This window comes from Vidua chalybeata, chromosome 18 (assembly GCF_026979565.1).
Source record: "Vidua chalybeata isolate OUT-0048 chromosome 18, bVidCha1 merged haplotype, whole genome shotgun sequence".
NCBI lineage: Eukaryota > Metazoa > Chordata > Aves > Passeriformes > Viduidae > Vidua > Vidua chalybeata.
The window spans coordinates 2789538-2808969 of NC_071547.1; the positions used below are offsets into that span (position 1 = coordinate 2789538).

The window sequence follows — 19432 nt, forward strand, 5'->3', positions numbered from 1 at the left end:
CTTTTATTCTGCTGTTGGCATGTGACAAGTGGCACTGCTTGTGTGCTAAAGCTGTGAGGGTTTTCTTATGCCCTGGAAGACGGGTGGGAGCTCCACACACCACCAGAGATGCAGCAGAATTAATCTAATGCAGATCTTTTTGCCCGGGACTGTATAGAAAATCCTTCCTTTCTAAATCATTCCAACTACTGCTTCTTTTTGAAGTGAAAATCAGGGTCAGCCGTGCCCATTAGCCAGGCTGAGCCTGGCAGTAAAGCTGTGCTTCCCCTGAGCAGCAGTGGGAACTGCTCCAGTGCTGGAACACGAGCTGCTTCCTGGAGCTGCCCAATCCCTCGGGCCTGGCTGCCTGTGGGCAGTCTGTGTTTCAGGCTGTTCTCCTGGAAACAAGGCCACTGTTCCCTCTGAAACCCTGGACTGTAGAACTGTGTGGCTGTGGCTTTGCCCAGAGTTGGGAACGTGAACAAAATCAGTTTGAGAGCTTCTCGGAGTGATGGAGATAAAAAGTTCCTTTTCTTCAAAGGGAAAAGTCCTCACAGGGATCTCAGAGGGGTTCATCTGAAACCTTAACCTGGGGGCACTGAAGACTGTCCTGGCAGAACTGTAAGCAATTAAGCATTTGAAAGCACAACTGATTGCAAAGTTGACTGTATATATCCCATGGCAGGTTCTTTGCCTCACTATTAATAAGCTCTAAGCATTCCCTGTAATAGGTATAACCACAGCTTTATTTGATTTAAACAACAGTGAACCCCATCCAAGGTGAAATTTGAGAAGAGTGGATCCTACAGTCCCCAGTGCTTCCCCAGGGACAGGGATTTACCCTGTACCTTTGCACAGCCAGGGTCTGTGGCTGACTGACCCAGTAAATGAGCACACAGTGATGGAAAAAAACAAAAAAACACAGCTGTGTTTATTCCAACAACTTGTCCCCTGCCACACCAACTTCTGCCTCAATAACCAACTGTGTGTTTCAGTGGCTGCTCTTTCTAGGCCTTCAGCAGGTCTGGAAGTGCCACAAGCAAACACAAAGTGCTTCTAGCTCGGGTTCAGAGATGTGGTTTAGTCTGGGGAGAAAAAACAAAATCTACCTCTTCTATTCCAAATTCACTGTGAGCTTAAGGCAAAGAAAATAAGTGCAGGTAAATAAACCTGCTGCTTTTCTGACACCTGCAGCTCCCTGAAAGGAAGGAGTACATTACAAACACCTAATTCCTGCTCTCTCTCAGACAGCAGGGGCACTGATCTCTCACACAGAACAGCTGTTTCTCTGCCAGGATGCTGAATATGCAGGTCATGTCCATGTGTGAAGGAATCTGGGTTGTGAAAACTAAACAGAAGTATGGGCTGTGCTTAATATACAGAAGGAAGTTAAATTGCAAATAAGCCCCAAAACTTATCTGCACATTGAGCAACCAGACTAATAGGGGTTAATGTACACCAGAGATGAGATTTGCAAATCCAATGTGTACATAACCAACCTGTTTGTCCAGGAAAAGAAAGTAAGATGTGAAGGTGACTTGCAAAATATGTCTAAATCTAATAAATATGCATGAGGGCAGCGCTACTGACCATAAAAGGATATGAGGTAACAGGAGGAAATTCAAGATCAAGTTTAAATAGGAAAAAAAAAAAAAAATCTAGCATCTTATTTAAACCAGTCTGGATGCCAGTTCTCCCCAAGACTGGAGCCTGACTTCTTATTCACCATGACATGGTTTCCCCTGTAATCTTCACAATTTTTTATTCCATTTCTCCTGTAATAAGAAAGCCTGACTTCTGTACTTTGCCTGCTTACAGTTCTAATGTACTCGATTGCTGTCACCCTTCAAAAGGATTTCAGCAAAGGCAAATAGGAACCAAGCCTGGGGAGATGATAAATCCCAGCCTGCAGCACTGCAATATTTGATAAACCCTGTAGCCCAAAATCCTGGTTTATCTGCAATCCTTCATATCCTGTCCCAGTGATGTGCTGTCACAAAACCTTTATCTTCCATGAAGACTGCAGAACGGGAAGGCACCCTCCTACCTGTCCAAATAGAAAATATAATTATACAAAAGCAGTTGACTTCTATCTCGTGTCTCAGCCTCAGCTGCTTTTCTGGACAACTGGAGAACTCAATTACATGCAGGTGCTGACTAAAATACTCCAAAGCAACCCTGATGTTTAATGCAGACTCCTCTCCACCATCACCAGAACCCAAATTACCGACCCAGGGAGAAGCAGTATTTTCAATGTATGTTGTACTTGAGCACAAATTAGTTATGTTCTTACCTGTGACTGAACAGTTCTTATTATCCCACTTTTTCAGCAAAAGGCACCACGGTTGAGAGAATCTGAGAACTCCACTCAGGATCACACAGCGAGGCAGTGGTAAAACTAGATTTACAACATGAAGCTGAGTCAGACTCTTCTGAACCACACTCCCCCCAAACCATTTATTTAGTTATGGTATGAAGTTCAAATTACCAATGTTCTTGGGAAGAAAGGGCTTCTCCTAACCCCTCAACTAATTCCTCTGTTTGCATGTGTGTATATCTATACGAGTGTTTGCATGTGCAGATTTACAGCAGGTTTAACCCGTGGCTGTAATTCTGTTTGATGGGCATGTGCAAATACAGGCTACGGTGGAATGGTGTTGGCAGGGCGACTATCTGCTGGTTTTAAAGAGAAGGCAGGGCTGTGGTGACTGTGCAAAGCCCTGCCAGTGCCCAGGGCACGGCTGCTGACTCACCTGGTGCAGAGCACATACCTGCAGCAGGCAGGTGTGCTGGGGTGGTGAGTGCTGTGATACTGGGACATGCCTGTATCACTGAACACCTTCTCGCCACCCTCGGCTCAGCTTCCTGCTGCGCAAACATCGCGCCCTCACCTCCCTCTGAGCGCACCCTCGGATCTGCACCCAGCTGCCAAAAGGGCTGGAAGGCTTCCTCTAGCAGGGTCACCTTGCTGGTTGTTATTCCCTGTGGATAATAATGACAAAGAAGGTTTTCAGGAGGGTGGGAGGTGTGGGGAGCTGAGTTTAGTTATAGGACAAAAGAACAACCATAAAGCTGTCACGTCATCACAGTGTCCTGCCAGGAACTGCTGGGTCACTTCCTGAGTGTGACTGCAATTTCATTGCATCAGAATTGTATTTGGTCACTATATGGATTTTTTTTTTTTTTTTTTTTTCCCAGTTAGATCAAAAATATCAACTCCAAAGGACAAGGACCATGTGGCCATTCCCTCCCCTGCTCCCTTGGCTCCTGGCTCCTTTTGGCTCTCTCTCCAGAGTTACACACACGGAAATAATACACACACCCACACCCACGCAGGGACAAAAGCAGGCCAGGAAGGTGCTGCATGCCAAGTGATGCATGTAACTTAGGCTCTTTTAACACAATTAATTGTTTCCAGGCATAATTGCCTTTATCAGCTCTGCTAACAGCAGCAGTAATTGGGGAGCTGCTGCTCCTAAGGGTTACCACACACTGCCTACTCCAGTGCTGGTGACATGACTGATAAAAATCAGAAGAACAAAATATATGGTGGTTTAATTGACGCAGTTTTTACTACATTGCATTTCAAAAGTATTTAAATTTACCATGAAACACATCTTTGATGGATTATGTATTGACCTTCACTGTTGAAGAAGAAAGTGCTTAAGATGGATGAAATGGCCTAGCACCAAAGCTTGGCCAGATATGATTTTTAGCTATTTTTAACCTAAATAAGTACTCAGCTTAGGCTTGAGAACAATAACGCAATCACTCTTTTGAGATTTACTCCCTGGGTAAGGAAATGCGAGTTAAATCTAACTGATTTTCCTTCCGAATTTACAGCTCCCGGAGAACAGGGACAGGAGGAGAGGGAACGGCCCCTGGCTGGGCCAGGAGAGGCTCAGGCTGGACACCAGGAGGAATTTGTTAACTGAAAGGGCGATAAAACATCGGAAAGGGCTGCCCAGGGAAGGAGTCCCCATCGCCGGGGGTGTGCAAGGAACGACTGGACATGGCACTCATGGCTGTGGTCTGGTGGAGAAGGTGGTGATCGGTCACAAGCTGCACTCGATGATCTCAGAGGTCTTTTCCAACCTCAGTGCCTGATCCCTCGGGATTCCGAGGGCCCCGAGCGCCTCACGTGAGCGCCGCACACAAAGTTCGCTTTGTGCGGGGCTCTCTGCCTGGCGCTCTGCCCGTGGAGGGGCTTCACCCCCTCACAGGGGCTTCACCCCCTCACAGGGGCTCCCCCACAGACCCCTCACAGGGGCTTCACCCCCTCACAGGGGCTTCACCTCCTCACAGGGGCTTCATCCTCTCACAGGGGCTGCCCCCACAGACCCCTCACAGGGGCTTCATCCTCTCACAGGGGCTCCCTCCAAAGACCCCTCACAGGGGCTTCACCCCCTCACAGGGGCTTCATCCTCTCACAGGGGCTCCCCCACACACCCCCCACAGGGGTTTCACCCCCTCACAGAGGCTTCACCCCCCTCACAGGGGCTGCCCCCACAGACCCCTCACAGGGGTTTCAGCCCCTCACAGAGGCTCCCCCCACAGACCCTTCACAGGGGCTTCACCCCCCCACAGGGGCTCCCCCAAAGACCCCTCGCAGAGGCTTCACCCCCCCCACAGGGGCTCCCCTCAGCCCGGGCCCGCTCAGCCACCGCGGCCCCCCTCCCCAGGCCCCTGTGGTTCCGTCCGGCAGCGCCCCCCTCCCACCGCGCAGCCCCCGTGGTACGCCCCGACACGCCCCCCCGGCAGGGGGCGCTGAGGGCGGTGCCCGCCGGGCCGGGGCGAGACCGCGGCGGCACTTCCGGTCCGGGGCCGGGGCGGGAACGGCAGCGGGGCCGGGATGGCGCTGGACGCGCGGCGCCTGGAGGCGCTGAGTCTGCAGGAGCTCAGCGCGCTGCTGGACGACGAGGAGCAGCTCCAGGACATGGCCCGCGAGATGGAAGAGGTGAGGGGCTGCCTCATACTCCCCGCCCGCGGCCTCTCCTCGGGCCGCCCCCCCCTCAGCCCGCGGGGTCCCCGCCGCCCCCGGTGCCGCTCGGTGTTGGGGGGGTTCATGACTCCCCGCTCCCCGGAGCCGCCGGGCGGTCTCGGCCCCGCCGTGGAGCTGCCGGTGCGTGAGGAGCCCCGGGGGCTGCGGGGAGCGCTGCCGGTCCCTTCCTTGCTGCCCTTTCCCTGCCGCCCCCGGCCCTCGTTCTCCGGCCCCGGCCCTCCCGGCCTTTTGTTCGCCGGCCCGAGGCGGGGGGATCGGTGCCCGCTGGGTGCCGTAGGAGGGGTGAGGGCTCGGCGGGCTGAAAACGCGAAAGTAAATCAATTCCAACCGCTGAATTAAGAGACTCTGACGGCCCGGAGGTGGGATCAGCTTTTTTGCGTTCGCGCAGCCCTTGTTTTGTGCCTTGGCCGTGGTGAAGGATTTTGCCAGGGTGAATTCAAAACAATGTGAAAGAGATTTCTGTGTGCCTCGGTTGGTATGCTGGGCGCAGCCGGGGCTGTCAGGCTTTTCTGCTGCTTGTTTTGCCTGTTTGAAGTGTCTTTGTCAGTGCATCAGGCTCTAAGTCGTGCTTTTGGATCTGTGATTCTTAAAACAAAATAGGAGCCTGTTTTCTTTCTCTGGCTGTGGTTGCCTTTAACTGGCTTTTCTATGTGCCAGTGGACACTGGGTGTTACAGCTCAGATACGAGACTGTTCTGGGTTTATTTGGCCACAGATGTCCCTGAAAGAATCTTACTCTTAGTCAGATAAGAGCAAATAAGATGAAACTATATGTATGAAAGCTTGAAAAAATGTGCTCTGCTTCTCTGGGTCCTGTATTTAATGAGGGATTTTTGTTTTCTTAAATTAGAGGACAAAAGCCTCAGGGGAAGAAAAACAGTGGCAACGTGTTCTTGAGAAAGGAGCTTAGTTTATTAAGTGAAATCAGTTATAGTTGTGTTCTCTCAAACTAAGATTCTGGCCCTTTTGGTGCTTCTGAGGAAATTGTTCCCAATCACCTCAAGCCAAATTATCAAAGTATTACACATGGAGAGACCCACTGAAGGCTGGGGCTGAGTTGATGAGGTGTCCTGGGGAATTCATTTGCTGCATTATGGAACAATTTAGATTTTGAACTTTGTGCCAATAGATTTCTGAGAGTGGGGCAGCCATAACAACTTTTTGTGCAAGCCTGTATTTTGAGAACTTAGAAGAAACAGGCGGTGCTGTAGAAAGCAGAACATGCAGAGAGCTTTTGGAGGCCGTGGTGTGCAGGGGGCAGGAGCACCCCGCTGAATAAAAGCTATTTAAGGAAACTCAGCGGGTCATAATGGGCTTAACTTGGTGAAGATGTGAAGGGGTGCAGTGCTGCTGGCTCCGGTGTGACCCCTGACAAGGGACACGAGCACAAGGCCTGCCTCGGTGGGCTCTTTATTATTATTTATTTGTCAGTGTGGACTTACTGTAGATCAGAAGTGACAGAAAACCTCATGACCTCAGTAGAAAAAGTCCTTCTTCTCTACACAACCAGAATTCTTGATTTGACCCTCAGGTTTTCCTCTTTTGTTGGCATCTTAAGGCTTTTAAATTGTAGAGTAAAGTTCTGTGGGCCCGAGGGAATATTTTGTGGTGTTTGGAAAGTGTGGCCAGGTTTGAAGGTGCTCAGGCTGTGTGGAAACACGGCTGTGCTGCTGTCTTCTATAATCCTCTTTTATTGCAGGTGGAGGCTTTTACTGGAGTCTGTTCAACTAGAAATGTGTTTACCCATCTTGGAAGGAATTGGCCATGCTTGAATATTTCTTCCTCCTTCTGTTTTTGCCTTCACTGAATTGCTTATTGCCTGTGCTGCTGAGACCTGAGTTTTCACTGGGAAGTGTGTGGCAGGAAGAGGGAGAGAGGGAAATCCTGACCATTAAGGAGGCACCATGGTGACTTCACTGCTGCTTGGCTGTCAGTCCATATGTATCCAGGTTGTGGGGTTATTCCAAAGTCCTTAAATTCCTAATTTTACTGTGACATGCCAATTCAATCACGATTCCCGAATCCCTTCTCTGAGGTCACTTGTATTTTCAGTGGCAAACTTGGTTAAAGCTGATTATTCCACAATTGAAAAAACCCTTTGTTCTCCTTGTTGCAAGGGAAACCCAGCTCAAACCCCAATGTTTTGTTCACAGAGGAGGAGGATTTAGAAAAACCACTTGGCTTTCTTGCTAACAGCTAAAAATAGGCACTTCCAGCCTTAGAGGGAATGAATTCCTGTGTGACATTTGAGCAGGATTTGTGGGGGTGTGTGTCTGTGTCTGTGAGTGCCCACGGGGTGATGTGCTCCCAGAACGTCCTGCACGTGTGTCCCCAGGTGGGTGACACTGTGGCATCAGGGCTGAACTGCTGCTTTTCCTGTCTGAGCTTGGGTTTGCAGGGCTTGAACAACGAACATCTTGTCTGCCAGAAAAAGGAAGGAAGCTGCTTGTCTGGTACTCCCAGTCTTTTAAAACTGAGGAGGGTTTTTTTTTTAATCATCTTTCAGGTTGATGTCTAGTGCGTGTGCAGCATCCATCTTCATGAAATTGGCAGTCACAGGATGGTTTGGGTTGGGAGGGACCTGAAAGATCATTTAGTTCCAAACCCCCTGCCATGGCAGGGTCATAAAAATAATTTGTTTATAGAAGTCAGTCCTGGTGAGATAATGCTAAAAAGCAGAGATGAGAGAATTTGTGACCTGACACTGGTGATGATTTGATGAATTTCCCTGTGAAAGTGAATTTTCTTTTTATCTCCTGGAGCATCACTTCTGTAACAGTGCAGTATTGTGTTACTGACTGCTAAGGTTCCATGGCCAAAAATTGTTTGGTTTTCAATACCTTAATTATGTGAAATCAAGAAGTCAGAAATGCATTGCCTTCTTCTCATTCCAGCATTTCAGAGTACACTGGCAAGCACAAAAGGAGTTTTTTGAGCATGGTCCTTTTCTCAAAAGCTGATTGAACAGATCATGCAGGGCAGAAAGTCCAAGTTAAACTATGTGCATTCATGCCCAGATTTCTTGGATTCCTACTCCTGTCCTAAAACCACATTGTGCAAGTGGTCATGTTCTTGTTGGCCAAACATGAAATTTAGTTGCAAAGTTAGGAATTAGACTTGGTGACAACTACAGATTTTTCTCTTCTAGCTGAGCATCAAACGAGTAACCCATCTGTGTCTGATGAGTGCAAATTGCAGTGCTGAGTGTCTTGCCTCTGCAAGAAATGTCTAGGAACTGCAGCTTACCTTCTAAGCTTTATTTTGTCATTTTCAAGTAATCAGAAGAGCTAAATTTAGCCAATCTAATTACTTCGCAGTATGTTTTAATATTTATTACAGAACAGATGTTGTTAGGGGGTGTATTATTATTCACGAGTCCTTGATGAAAAGCACTCCTAAATCTTTTGTAAAAGAATTCTCTTCTCCTACTCTGCACCTGTCAGCTCCTGTTTCAGGGGTTAACTTGACACTCCAAGTGTGCATCTTTATACTTCCACAGTGTGACTGCATATTTTCTTCTTAATTTACAAGTATGTGTAAGTGAAAGAGAACGTGGGAATGGTAGAGGCTGGAGAAATCTAAAACTACCGTGGACGTGTCCTATGTATAAAGCAATTAAAACGGTGCCACACAAAGCTGCTTTTTATTTATAGCTCCTTAAGAGACTTTTTCTCGAAGGTACCAAGAGACTCCTCGCCGTGGTGCTGGCCAGAGCAAGCTTATAATTAGAGCAGCTCTTGATGGACTTTGTGGGTAGTCAGGATTGCTCAGTGTCTCAGGAGACAGCTCCTCTGGAAATGTGCTTTGAGATGAACCAGGGTGACGCTTCTCAGAGACGTTTTACACAAATAACTCTTGCTTGCATTATTTTGGAGTAAGGGATCAACATTTATAGTATGAATGTTGCTAAGCCAGTACTAGTTCTGGTTTAATTTTATCCAGCTTTTTTTTTTTTTTTCACTTTTTTAAAAGTGGGATGAAACAAAGCTGCAGTTCATAAAAGTAGTAGACTCTAAATTCCCAAAGCAGTTCTGCTGCCTGCTCTTGGAATTGCTTATTAAATAAATCCTTGAGTAAAGTTATTCAAATTATGTCCATTAAAGAAATTCATTTTTTAAGCAGCTGAAATTTTGAAGTGCTGCATAAACCATAGCTTTTGTTTTTAATAACCTCCGTGTGTCCATGGCTTCGTTTTCTTGCCGCACAGTTTGGTGTTGAGTGCTCTGCTCAGGAGTGAGCAATCCTTGTACCATGAAAATCCCCTTATAAGCAGCTCAGTATGGTTGCCTTGTTTGTCCCATTCAGAATTCATAGTGAGAGCTTAGCAGTTAAAAAAAAAAAAAAAAAAGTCATATATTCTCCTTAATATTGTCCTGTCTCACTGTGTCTCGTGATTCTGACTGGTATTTTCATCTGGTTTCAGATTAACAGTTCAACAGTTTCCTGCCTGTTGAAGTGCTCATGACCTCAAGAGTCTTGTTAGGAATTCTGCTGGACTCCCATGCTCCTGACTTTTATCTCTAAATAACTTTTTTCCTTGCACTTCCAGTGGGCAGGTGAACAACCAGTGCAGGAGCAGTTCCCTGCTAATGCACATTTTTGTCACATGTGACAACAAAATACCTTTTGTTGGGTTTATTCCTTCCTCGGCCTTTGTCTTGGGCTTGTGGAAAGCTGTGAATGGATGCTGAAAGCATGCTTTGTGCTGCACTGATAATCTTAATAGACTGCTCATGCTGGACTGTGCCTTTGACCCTTGGATGATTTTGCAGCTGTTTTTTTGGTAGTTTTAAATTACTCATTTTTAGAAAGCTTTTCTACAGCACACTTTAGGTAAACTTTACAGTGTTTGCTTTCTGATTCCTCAAACTAACTTCCAATTGTAGTGGAACAGTTGCTGTAGTCAGTTTACACAGATCTTAATATGAGTGACAGAGATTATTCTGGTTTATAGATTGTGACTGTTTTCAAGTTGCATCACTCTGGGATTATATCTGCTCTGTTTGTGAAATAGAATTCAAAGATTTCAAAATTCTTTCAGTGACATGAAGTGTTTCAATGTCCTGAAACGAGTGGATGGCTCTTCACCAGCTCCTCCTTAAGTTTCATTAAACATCATTCCTAAGTTTGCTTTGTATCTGAGGAACTGGTTCTTCTCATGGTTTTGGGTGAGATTCAAGTTTCTCATCTCTCCAAGTGTGCATTGTTAAAAGAACTTTGACACAGACCAATGCTGGAAGTGAAGACTTCAGGAATGACATTTTATTTCGTCATTAAGTGTCAATTACCATTTTTGATCAACTTCTGTTAGAAAAAATACGCCCCTCTCAGAAGTGCTCTAGTATGGAGAAAGCTTAGTCCTGTGTAATTTCAAATACTAGAACTTACAGTACAATTACAAATACCATAACTTCTTCAGTTTAAAACAAGTATTTTTAAGACTTTTGCTAAAGCTTTGTCTAGTCCATAATTATTAGATATCAGATCCAAAGGACAGGATGTCACTCTGCCTTAGATGTAGGCAGGTCATATTAATCACATTTTTCTTATTTTTACAAGTCAGATACATAATTTCATAGTGATATTTACTCATCTTCACCTATTTGAAATTATTTAGAAGTAAAGTTATTCAACAGATCATTATGAAAGATTAAGAATTTGTTGCTGCTTCTTCCTTCCTGGTCCTGTTGAGAAGTATTCTGACACTTGAGCCAGGGACGACATCACTAAAGTCTCATCTGACTTCAGGAAGCCTTTTCTTACTCTGTTTATCTGGAGTTCTACCTTCTCCTCTTTACTATAAATGATTATAGTAAAAGCTTCCTTTTCTTGGTATTTGTCCTCTTGAAAGGCTTATAGGTTTGTGTCCACTGGCTTTTTTCCTGCCCTGGGTAAATGTAAATCTTCATCCTAAAAGAGAGATCAAAGTTCACTCATTAAACTGGTCTCTCCTGACTGACTGTGCACCTGCTTTGACATGAGAATATCAGCCTCCCAAGCAGTGAAAATACTGAATTTGCTGTGAGGAAGTAGTGAGCTCATTAAAATGGTGAAAGAGGCACCAGAACCCATCAAGCTTTTTGCACACGATTCTCCTTGGCTGGCAGTTCAGGAGGCAGCCAGTAACAAGGCTTGTGGTGATGGCAGGGGGTTGGTAAGAGTTGGATGCCACTAATTAAGCTGTTAAACCCTGTGTATTTTAGCTCCCTTCATAATTCTTTTTCAAAAAATGTAAAACAAGGGGACTTCAGCTTTTTGAAAGCAACAGTACTAACAGGATTGGATCATATGAGAATAAACAAATGGAAACCAGTTTAATTTAAATGATTTTGCATTAAATTCAAAGGTAAGAACTTTCTTCTTATTCTTTGAAGAGATCCACACTGAAACACAAGCATAGGGCTGGATGCTTATTTAGGCTTGAGGAGACAAAACAATATTGAAAGTGTAATTTCTGAATTTCACATTTTGGAGTAGAACTGGGATTGATGTAGAATTTAGGACTCTGCATTATCCTTGGTGGTTGTTGTTGGGTTTTTAAGTGATTTGGCAAGAACAGGGTGAGAGTAAAGTTTGGTTTTTGAAGAGCAATATCTGGAGACAGAAGTGTTTAAGTAACACCAAGCAAGTTTTGAATTTAGGAAATTAAAGTAGCATATAAATATTGCAAAAGGAAGTAATTGCTCTCAAAGACAGTTGCTGTACTTGGAAAAACACCTGAATTTTGATGCTGACCTTTTCTGGGGCTTTTAAACAGCTCATTTGGGTTTCCTCTTTTCCTGTTTGTGGGGTGTGGCTCTGTGTCCACCCAGAAGTGTGGCAGGAGCAAGGTCTGTGCTTCTGTTTGCAGGGGCTGTAAATGGGAGCAGCTGCAGCTGAACAGGGATAACTTGGACTAGAGGGGACACATGGATGGAGGAGGTCACAAAAATGTACCAAACTCCTGTTGGTTTTGAAGGCAGCTCAATAGAATTAGTCTGTTGTGCCCTGGGAGGACTATTCCACTTGTTGATTCAGCCTGAGAATCTGAAATTAAATCCCTTGGTTGTTTTTTTTTTTGTTTGTTTGTTTGTTTTTTTTCCCTTTTGATGTCTGAATATTTTAATGAATCTAATGTGACATCCAGGGCAGACTTCTCCAAACACTCAGCTCTCCCAGAGCTCCTGAAGGCTCTCTTGATAAAATCATGTGCATGTGTGAGTGTGAGCAAACTGGAATCTGGCTGAATCTTGGGTGTGTGAGAATTGTCACTTTAGGCTAGGAACTGTTAAGCAGAAGGATTAAACTGAAAAAAAAATGAAGGTTTTGGCATCAATCCAGCATTGGTGTAACACAGTTGGGGAATATTTTGGAGAAGGAACAGTCACAATGCAATCTTTATTTTTTACACATTAACAAGATAACGGATCATATTCTTCTGCACTCATTGTATCTCACTGCTGGAATTCAGATTTTTTCAAGAGCTGTTGCTTTTTTTTTTTTATCTGTCAATTTTCATCATTTGTTCATCAGGTGCAGATCCAGTACCACAGCACTAATTCTTACATACTTTTGTTGTTTATTTAAAAGTTTTCAAAGTCTCATTTATTGCTTAATAATTTCACTGTCATTTCACACACTTTTTTTTTTGTTTTGTTTTTAATTTATGTCCAGGCCCAAAATGTTCAGCACAGCAAGGACATGACTCTTGCCAGCAACCGCAGTCTGGCAGAGGGAAATCTCCTGTACCAGCCAAAGTTGGAGTCTCTAAAATCAAATTTAACTGAGAAATATCAAGAGCTGCAAGTTCTTTTTGAAGCATACCAGATAAAGAAAACAAAACTAGGTAACACTGGCTGTTGACAATTATGATTTGCTGTTTTTTAAGTGAATGTAAATCTATTTGCCTGTTTGTTGTTTGGTTTTTGGCATCTCATTTTTAGCTGTGTGAATTAGGGTACAAAGTGAAATGTCATTCTTGTGTAGTGCTGAAATAGATCACACGTCTGATGATTTATTAAGTGACTGTCACACCTAGTAACAGATACTGTGGGTTCTTCCTGTTACCTACCTGTTCTTGACCTACTCTTCTCTAAACTATCAACTTCAGTTACCTTGCTAAAGAGCAAAACACTTTGAATTTTCAGTGACTATTTATAAATCAAATGGAATATTACATTTAACTTTCATACTGAATTATATTGGACATCTAATACTGCACTTGCTGAAGTGCTTTGAATATTAGAAATATATAATTGGAATTAAATTTCAGCTCTTAGCACTCTGACAATATTCCTGAACTTGTTAATGTATTTCTTACTGTGCATCACCCTGTGTAGAGCTGCAGTCTGCTGGTTGTGCAGATGTGCCTTGGAGGTTGTTGTGTAGTTCCAGGTCACTTAGAGCCAGCTGTCATTTTCTGTCCTTCCCGTGCCTTTGCAGACAGACAATCCAGTAATGCTTCCCTGGAGACCCTGCTGGCACTGCTGCAGACTGAGGGGGCGAAGATTGAGGAGGACACAGAGGTAAGGACAGAACTCCCCAATTCTGCCACTTCCACCCATTACCAGAACCTTCCAGTGTCCATGGCTGCAGTGCTGAGTTGAGCATGTGACAGATTAAGGATATGGTCTTGTCTCTACTTTGAACTTCAGGCAACAGCTATTTGATTCCAGCAATTTTATTTCTTTTTTATCTGAGTAATATTTTACTCTTAACATCATTAAGTTCAAGAAAGAAAGTACTCTTTTTTAGAAAAGATAGGCAAACCCTCTTAGTTCCTTGGCTTTGCCTTCAAACGTGTAGAGTTTAAAAATGTGGAATCTTTTTTCAGTGGGGTTTGCCTGGTATGTATTACTTCATAATAAATGTCAATTAGTAGCCTAATAAAAAAACCTGTGCCTGTGCTGCTTTTCCTCCAGTGTTTCTGGTGAAATATTCCACTGTGATTTCAGTGTGTCTGTGCAGGTGCCAGTGGTCACCACTTCCTGAGACACAAGTGCTTGAAGGGTGGTGTGACTTCAGAATAATGGGAGTGTTTGGTTTTGTTTGCTGATTTGCATGCAGGCATTTTCTGTAATTAATTAGGAGGAAAAAAATGTGCTTATTAGCCTTGAGTTGTGATCGTAAAAAGACATTCCCAGGACAAGCTGAATTTTGTGATTTTATGTTTGTTCAGCACTCAGTCATTAAACATCATTTACCCAAAGCCACAAATAAGGGTGAGTCTTAAGCCTGACTTAGCAATAATCTCTGTGCTGAGTCTCACAGAGTTCCCAGTGTTTCTGTTGGCATTCAGGCAGCACTGAGCTGCAATTCAGCTTAGCTGGCAATCTGGGAAGCTGCTGGACTTGGTTTGTTCCTGTCTCTGGTGATCAGGGGAACACTCAGAGCGAGATTCAGATGTTTTTACTGCTGTTACTTCAGTATAAATTTATGCAAAAGTGGTATTTAACTCTCAGTGCTTCTGAGTAATAACTAAAAGTTCTGCTCAGAATTCTTCAGTATGCCAGTCATCTTCCATATGCCAGCTGGAAAATCACAGGCAAAATGCTGCTATTTTTGGGATGTGAGCCATTTAGATTCTGTTGCAGTAGGCTGTTTCCTAAGAGAATGTTCTGTATTTGACAGAATATGGCAGAAAGGTTCCTTGATGGTGAAATACCACTGGATTCCTTCATCGACGAGTACCAGAGCAAGAGGAAACTGGCTCACCTGCGCCGGGTGAAGATCGAGAAGCTGCAGGAAATGGTGCTGAAGGGACAGAGACTTCCTCAGGTTCAGGCGCCGCCGCAGCCGAGGGCAGCCGAGCCCGCAGCAGCCCCTGCCGATCCCTACAAGGCGGATGCAAACCCTCCTCCCTCGGTGGTGCCGCGGCGGATCCCGCCCCCACCGCCTCCCTCAGGCCCGGCAGGACGCTTCCCCACTCCCTTCACCGCAGCCATGAGCTCAGGACCAGCTCTCTCTTACCCAGGTGCTCCGTACCCTCCTCTCCCGCCCCGGCCGGGAGCAGCTCAGCCCACGAGTCAGACGGCACAGCCGGGATACCCAGCTCAGTTTGTCCCCCCCTATCCTCCACCTCTGCCCCAAAGACCACCTCGCCTTCCACCACATCCCGGCTTTATCCTCCAGTAAATATTTGGGTGCGCCTGACTTATGTATTGGTGCTTATATTTCCTTTTCCCCCATCAGAGACTTGCTGTAGGCAATGGGAAGCCTCTGTTCTTTGCACAATGGAGCACAAAGGCCGAGCTGTGGCACAGAGGTTGCTTTGCTAAATGTGATGATGTTTGTTTGCAAAGGTCAGTGATGACGAGGTTTTCCTAGGAAGGTGATGAGGTCTAAATTCTGTAAATCCATCAAATTGGGAAGGCACTCACAGTGGATTTGCTGACGTTACAAACAGAGTCGTGCTCTGAATTCCTCAGTGATGGTAAATCAGCATCCTCCTCTGTTCTGATGTATTCCCATGGCAGCTGGATGTATGTGTTGCAAACGGGGAGCTGGTTGTCCCTCTAAGGAATTCTGTGACAGTGTTGAGATGGTAACAACCATACCTGACTGCTGGGCAAGGGGTGTGCACAGGACCCCCCCTGGCATCCTTTCACATCCAGGGCCAGGTGCACGGCGGTTTCAGAGCTCACTGAGCTGAAACTCCTGTCAGAACACCTTGGGGGGATTTAGGCAGGGAAAAGGACAAGAGTTTCATTTCTGCATTTCAGTTGTTACCTTAGTGTGTAATCAAAGTAGGCACTACTCCCACTCCTAAATAGCTCGATACCCTCAAAGTCCTGGTCTCTTGAAATGCAACTAAACTGTTTGTAGAGCCAGTTTAGGGTTTTATAGACACTTTACCAGGCAGTTTTATTTCCTTGCCTATTAAGACTCTTTCTAATGGTTGGTTTTTCTCTCCTTTTCCACACCTTGGATACAGAAATGATTTTTTTACACAGGTGCTTAGCTTTTGCTACCATGTGATTCCAGGAATCTAGGCAGGGTATTTTCTTAATCAAATACTGGATTTTCACATGTAATTGCCCACTTGAATTTCCACAATTTCATTTTATACCTTAACTCTGTCTCTCACTTGGCAGAGCTACTTTTAACTTTTCCATTTAGTTTAGTTTTGCAGTTTGGGGCACGTGTATCTATCTGGAATTGGCAGTTAATGTTTCTCTGCAAGTAGACAAAAAAGAAAAGCCTTTTGAAGTCCATGGTGGCTGTTTGCATCTTACAGAATCTGTTCTTAACTTCTGCCACTGGATGGGAGAGGCTTTTTAGGGCAGCTCAGATTTCACTCTCAATGTGACTCTTGAAGCCTAAGGTGCAGACACATGCTGGTATTTTAATCCAGCACTGGGGGAGGCAAATTTTGACACTTGTTGTTTGCACAGAATGTGTCTGTGAATTTGTTATCAATCAGAAGCTGTCAAAGCCCCTGGTTATTTCAGTTATTTTGGTATCATTGTGCTGGAATGCACTACATTGTTTGGAAGTTTGTACTACAAACATCAGTCAGAATAGAATATCTATTTTTTTTTTTCCTTTATGTAAGTCCTGGATTGTCCCTTAATCATTTCCTCTGGAGTGTGGTGGTTAGCAAATACTAATCTGAAATTAAGCTCATAACAGGAAGCTCTCGATTCTGAAAACATGAATATGGTCATTTGGCTTGGTTTGCCTTCTGCAGACAGGGCAGAAGGTTGGTCACTGTTACTGGCATCTGAACCAATTCCCCAGTGTAAGTCTGGCAAGTTTTTATAGATGGGGGATTTTGTGAAGCAATGTGCATTGGATTTGTTTGCAAAGTGTGTTTTTTCTGTAATCTAGTGATGGTACAGGATGTGGTTGTTTTTTTTTTTTTAATAGTGTGGTATCTTTTCTTGGTATTATTTTCTCACTGAAGCTTTGTGTAAAGCATGGTTAATTATGAGTCGTTTCAAAGTAACTTTGCTGTGCTGTTAGTGCTGGTATTTGGGTGGCAGCTGTTGTATCTGGATGCTAAACATGAGTCTGCTGTAGAAATGGTTTGTGTCCTAGAAAGAATTAAAGTGGGTGGGGGCTACCAGGGTGCTGTCTGAGTACAGAAATTCATACTTTGAGCCTGCTACACAAAAACTCTAAAACACTCCCAAAATTAGTTTTACTAAGATTTCATAAAAACAACCAGGTATATTTTACACTTATCAAGTGCCAACTTTTTTTTTCTGAGAGTTGGAAATCCTCAGAAGTGATGGGGGTGATAGATAAGTATATGGTGAATTTGCACTGCATTTTATGTATCAGACTTTATTGGTATTAGTAGTCCAAAAATATTTTTACTACTTGTTAAATCTTCTGTCTTTTGGTACCTTTTGTGATAACAATGACCTTTCAGGGATACTTTATCTAAAAACAACCTCTTGTGCACACTAAATACAGACAAAGCTAATGCAATTTTTTTGTCTGAAAGCAAAACAATGCATTATTGCATATGCATGTGGCTGATGTGCCTTAGGATCACTACTTGTGATTGTAATTCTAGGATATTAGCATTTTTATCATTTGAATGGCCATTGCTTAACTCTAATTTAAGGGCTCTTCGAGAGCACTGACTTTTACTAAAAACTGACCCTCATACTTCAGAAAAAAACAGCTGTATCTGCTATTTGTAAGCTTATAGTTGCCTTCACTGATGGGTAAGTTTGAACATAGCTGATGTAACTAATGTGATGTTTCAGTTATTGCAAGCTCATAACTGAAGTCCAGCTGCTCATGGAAAACGTTTTGCCATTAATTTTGTGTGTGTGTGTGTGTGTGCACACAAACTGTAAATATTTACTTGACTGCTGGTGATGTTCAAGGGTAAAGGAGAAGAATGACTGTGGAAAGCTGTTCAATCCTTTCAGCAACAAACTTGACGAAACACTAACCTGGCAAGAGCTGTGTCAGTGCTTTCAACCTGTTGCCCTTCAACAGCTTCTCCTGTTCTGTTATAGCTAATAAATTAATTCTGCTCTGGCTAGGATGTTTAGAATTGTACTAATTTGCACTGTTTATAAGATAGTGAGATTAAAATGCCATAGGCAAGCTGAGACTTGAGAGGGGGTGGATCACGATGCTTGCCAAAAAAAAAAAAATATATATATATATATAAAGGATTTTTGATGTCTGCTACAAATAGCATATACTTCCCCAAAGCAATTGGAGTGGAGAAAAATCCTTTAAATACAATGTGTAACACGGCTTTAGAGTGTTGGTAGCATTGGAAATGCTCTCTTTGGGCAGCATTATTTGTGCCAGTCTTTTGTGTGCAGTTCTGTGAGCTGGGACTTGGAGCCGGGACTGCAGCGAGCAGTTCTGGCTCCTGGCTGGTCTCACTGCACTCGGAGCTGCCTCCCAGAGAAGGTGGAGTTGGTTGTTCCAGCACAGCTGATCCAGACAGGTCACCTCGGTACTGCAGGAGGGAACAGGAGCTGCCCTGGGATGCCAGGAGGCACCTGGGCACTGCCTGGTCGAGGTCACCATCCCCACCCTCCACAGCCTCGGTCTCCACCTCTCCTGGGACTTCTCTGCCCTCTCAAACTGGAATCACAGAGCTCAGACCGACAGTTCTCTTACCCTCCTGTGGAGCTGCGTGGCGGACGCGGAGTTCAGAGGGGGCAGAGTCGTCCTGTGCCTGAACAGTTCCTCTGTGTGATCCTGGACTCTCTTCAGAAGGGGCAGTTTTATAGGCCGAGCAAATGGTGAAACATACAGTGGAGTTGTTTGCATAATAAGTCTTTCTGTTATCTACTGTGTTCTGATTTTAAATAAAATAGCATATCTCTTGGTGTCCTGTCCCCTCGTGGCTCTGTTCAGTCCTGCTGCTGATTGATACTAATGATATATTAATGATTTTCATCCCTAATAGTGGTTTTTTTTTTTTCTGTAGCAACATAAACACTGTTGTAGGTGGATGTAGAACATAAAATTTGCAAAATGCTTTAATTATTCATAGTAAATCTGTTGGCTGTGTTTTTAGTGACTGGATGTAACGAGTCCATTTTGTATGGAGCTGATACAGTATGGGTTTGCTCACAGTAGATTTCACGTGTTGTAATCAGGGCAGTGAGGTAGGTGGGCTGTCTGTCAGGTAAAACCCCTTTGCTTTTCTTCTAATTTCCTATAATTAACTAGTGGAAATGTTCAGAATCACCTGGAAAGGCTGGAGGGAGAAAGCCTTTTCTTTTTTTAAGAGAGGAAAATCTTAGCTATCAGCCAAGTTAGGAGAAATGAGTCAACCAGAGTTATTTAGGAATATGAGTCAGAGGGCAGAAAAGACCTGATGTAATTTTCTGTGATATCTGTCACTTTAGTAGTGATGCAAAATAGAAATCCTAGTGGGGAATAAGCGATCAGGGAAGAAATTCCCTTTTTAAATTGTTCCTTGATCCGTTCCCTTTGTGGTGGCTGCAGAGATTGGATCACCTTCTGCAGAAAAGGGAAAGTGCAG

General features: G+C 44.3%; 1 protein-coding gene and 1 long non-coding RNA gene across 4 annotated transcripts; one reads left to right on the top strand and one right to left on the bottom strand.

The window, feature by feature from the left end:
• Positions 1 to 704: 704 nt before the first annotated feature.
• On the bottom strand, positions 705 to 4396 carry LOC128797196 (uncharacterized). 3 transcript variants are annotated; one of them, XR_008434045.1, is made up of 4 exons: positions 4275 to 4396; positions 2871 to 2961; positions 2273 to 2377; positions 705 to 2026 (listed from the first exon to the last, which is right to left on the bottom strand). It is a non-coding gene; the product is annotated as an uncharacterized LOC128797196 (long non-coding RNA). The 3 variants fall into 3 exon arrangements; XR_008434044.1 differs by lacking the exon at positions 4275 to 4396 and adding an exon at positions 3585 to 4208; XR_008434043.1 differs by lacking the exon at positions 4275 to 4396 and having other exon boundaries at positions 2871 to 4208.
• A 356-nt stretch (positions 4397 to 4752) lies between these two features.
• Positions 4753 to 18770, top strand: VPS37B (VPS37B subunit of ESCRT-I). Its single transcript, XM_053959680.1, has 4 exons — positions 4753 to 4936; positions 12634 to 12805; positions 13402 to 13484; positions 14590 to 18770. The coding sequence occupies exons 1-4, from the start codon at positions 4832 to 4834 to the stop codon at positions 15091 to 15093; spliced, it is 864 nt and encodes a 287-aa protein (XP_053815655.1). The 5' UTR covers positions 4753 to 4831; the 3' UTR covers positions 15094 to 18770.
• The last annotated feature ends 662 nt before the right edge of the window (positions 18771 to 19432 follow it).

Coding starts and splice junctions, on each gene's coding strand:
- VPS37B (XM_053959680.1), top strand. CDS start 4,832: ATGGCGCTGGACGCGCGGCGCCTGGAGGCGCTGAGTCTGCAGGAGCTC. Junction 4,937..12,633: donor TGGCCCGCGAGATGGAAGAG/GTGAGGGGCTGC, acceptor ATTTATGTCCAG/GCCCAAAATGTTCAGCACAG. Junction 12,806..13,401: donor GATAAAGAAAACAAAACTAG/GTAACACTGGCT, acceptor GTGCCTTTGCAG/ACAGACAATCCAGTAATGCT.